The following is a 1,643-nucleotide window of genomic DNA, read 5'->3' on the forward strand; positions in this document are numbered from 1 at the left end:
TATGCAACACATTCATCAGACAGCCTTACCTTGAATGGAAAACCACTGAGTACCACTCTCTTGACAACTATCCTTTTGGGGTTCATGTCATATAATGAGCCTGTCCCTACCAAATCCTGAAAAGGAATAACAAGTTTATTGCAAGTCTATTCAATTTAGGAAACTGAAATTCCTCATAAAATGAGACTAACTGTCTTCACAAAATGCTTTTGTAACAAACGTTAACAACATAATGACAGAAAGTGATATATTTCACCTGTGCTCCATCTGGTCTCTCCCTAAACATCAGCACAGACACTGGAGGGAAGGTGATTGGAGCAAACATACTTGCTACCACTGTTGTTCCTGGATGGAAGTATCTGGCAAACTGCAAAAGATGATATTTTTCAATCATTTCCTCTGCCAGATCACAAATGTAATTCAATATTTGCATTTTAGGTCTGCGTAACAAAAATCAGTTCCCCTTACCCTGGCACACAATTTACATAAGACAGAATTAGATTCATACAGACACTGATGTACTGTCACTGAAATTTAACTGGCCCTGTACTTTATTATGGTATTCTTTGATGCCAAATAAGAATCAAGAGTTACTGTCTTTTAGTGCCAGAGTCCATGAACGTGTTTCTATATGGGGACATGTGTACATCTGTCAAAACTATTGCATCACAAAAAACGACCATGACTAACTTTGTGTTTGTTGCCAGTAGAGTGTTCGCTAAAGATGGGGCTATTGGCAAATCTTCTGAAACCAACATGGAAAATGAGGCGCTCCTTTGACTTAATGGGCCGGTAATGGCCCAAGGAGTGTGACTTGATGACAATGTTCATGACAGACATCTTCTGCTCGTGGGGAAGGAGACCGAAGATGACCAAAGGCGCTTGGCTGGTGACTTGGCTGTCGTACAGGTGTCGGGGGACATCTTGGATGTGGACAATGATATACCAACCAGGCTGGAAGTTGCAGCAAAATAATGCAATGAATTACACACAATTAACTCTCCCTTGCTCTCAGTAATCTTGTGAATTATGTAACCAATACTTCAATATTTTCCCTTAGCAAATAACAAGCCTCACAAAGCTTGTATTTATAGCAGAACAAAGAGTCGCCAACGCACAAACTGCAAAAGTGGATCATTCTTACCAGGGCTCCTTCTCTCTCTTCTTTCATTATTCTCTTCTTTGAGTGGAAGAAATTCTTGAACTGGAATATTCTCGAATAATCAACGGGGAGGTTTTCATCGGCGTCCCAGGCTGACGTGCGGAAGCTCTGGAGGCCTCGATACTTTTGGAAACGTATTCTACTGGGGATGTCCTTGGGTGTGTCAATCTCATCCGGGAACTCGGCATCGTCACGAGCGGCTGTCGGAAGAAACGCATTATCAGTGTCCTCTAATTTATAGTATCACAATTATGGAAGAAAAAAATTGATCAAACTCTTCAATTCTTTAGTTCTTCAATGAATTATCAATACAAGGACATCTGCTACTACTCATAAACATATAAGACTGGAGATCATAAGCAAAATAAGCCTTAGCACTGTTTTACCTCTTAATTTTTCTAAGGCATCCATATCCTCCTTGTAGTCATATTTATCATCGTAGTTTGCACCCTCGGGGTCTGGCAAAGTCATGGTCTCGTAT

At 40.5% G+C, this 1,643-nt stretch overlaps 1 protein-coding gene across 2 annotated transcripts in view; it reads right to left on the reverse strand.

Moving 5' to 3' along the window:
* LOC119594722 (pre-rRNA-processing protein TSR1 homolog) overlaps positions 1-1,643 on the reverse strand; it is a gene marked incomplete in the record, with an annotated part of 10,907 nt that overhangs the window by 1,181 nt on the left and 8,083 nt on the right. For both annotated transcript variants that reach the window (XM_037943783.1, XM_037943782.1), the window contains 5 exon segments: positions 30-116; positions 257-367; positions 691-954; positions 1,145-1,362; positions 1,549-1,643. In XM_037943783.1, coding sequence (XP_037799711.1) covers positions 30-116; positions 257-367; positions 691-954; positions 1,145-1,362; positions 1,549-1,643 — 775 coding nt within the window.

Source organism: Penaeus monodon, chromosome 34 (genome assembly GCF_015228065.2).
Source record: "Penaeus monodon isolate SGIC_2016 chromosome 34, NSTDA_Pmon_1, whole genome shotgun sequence".
Classification (NCBI taxonomy): domain Eukaryota; kingdom Metazoa; phylum Arthropoda; class Malacostraca; order Decapoda; family Penaeidae; genus Penaeus; species Penaeus monodon.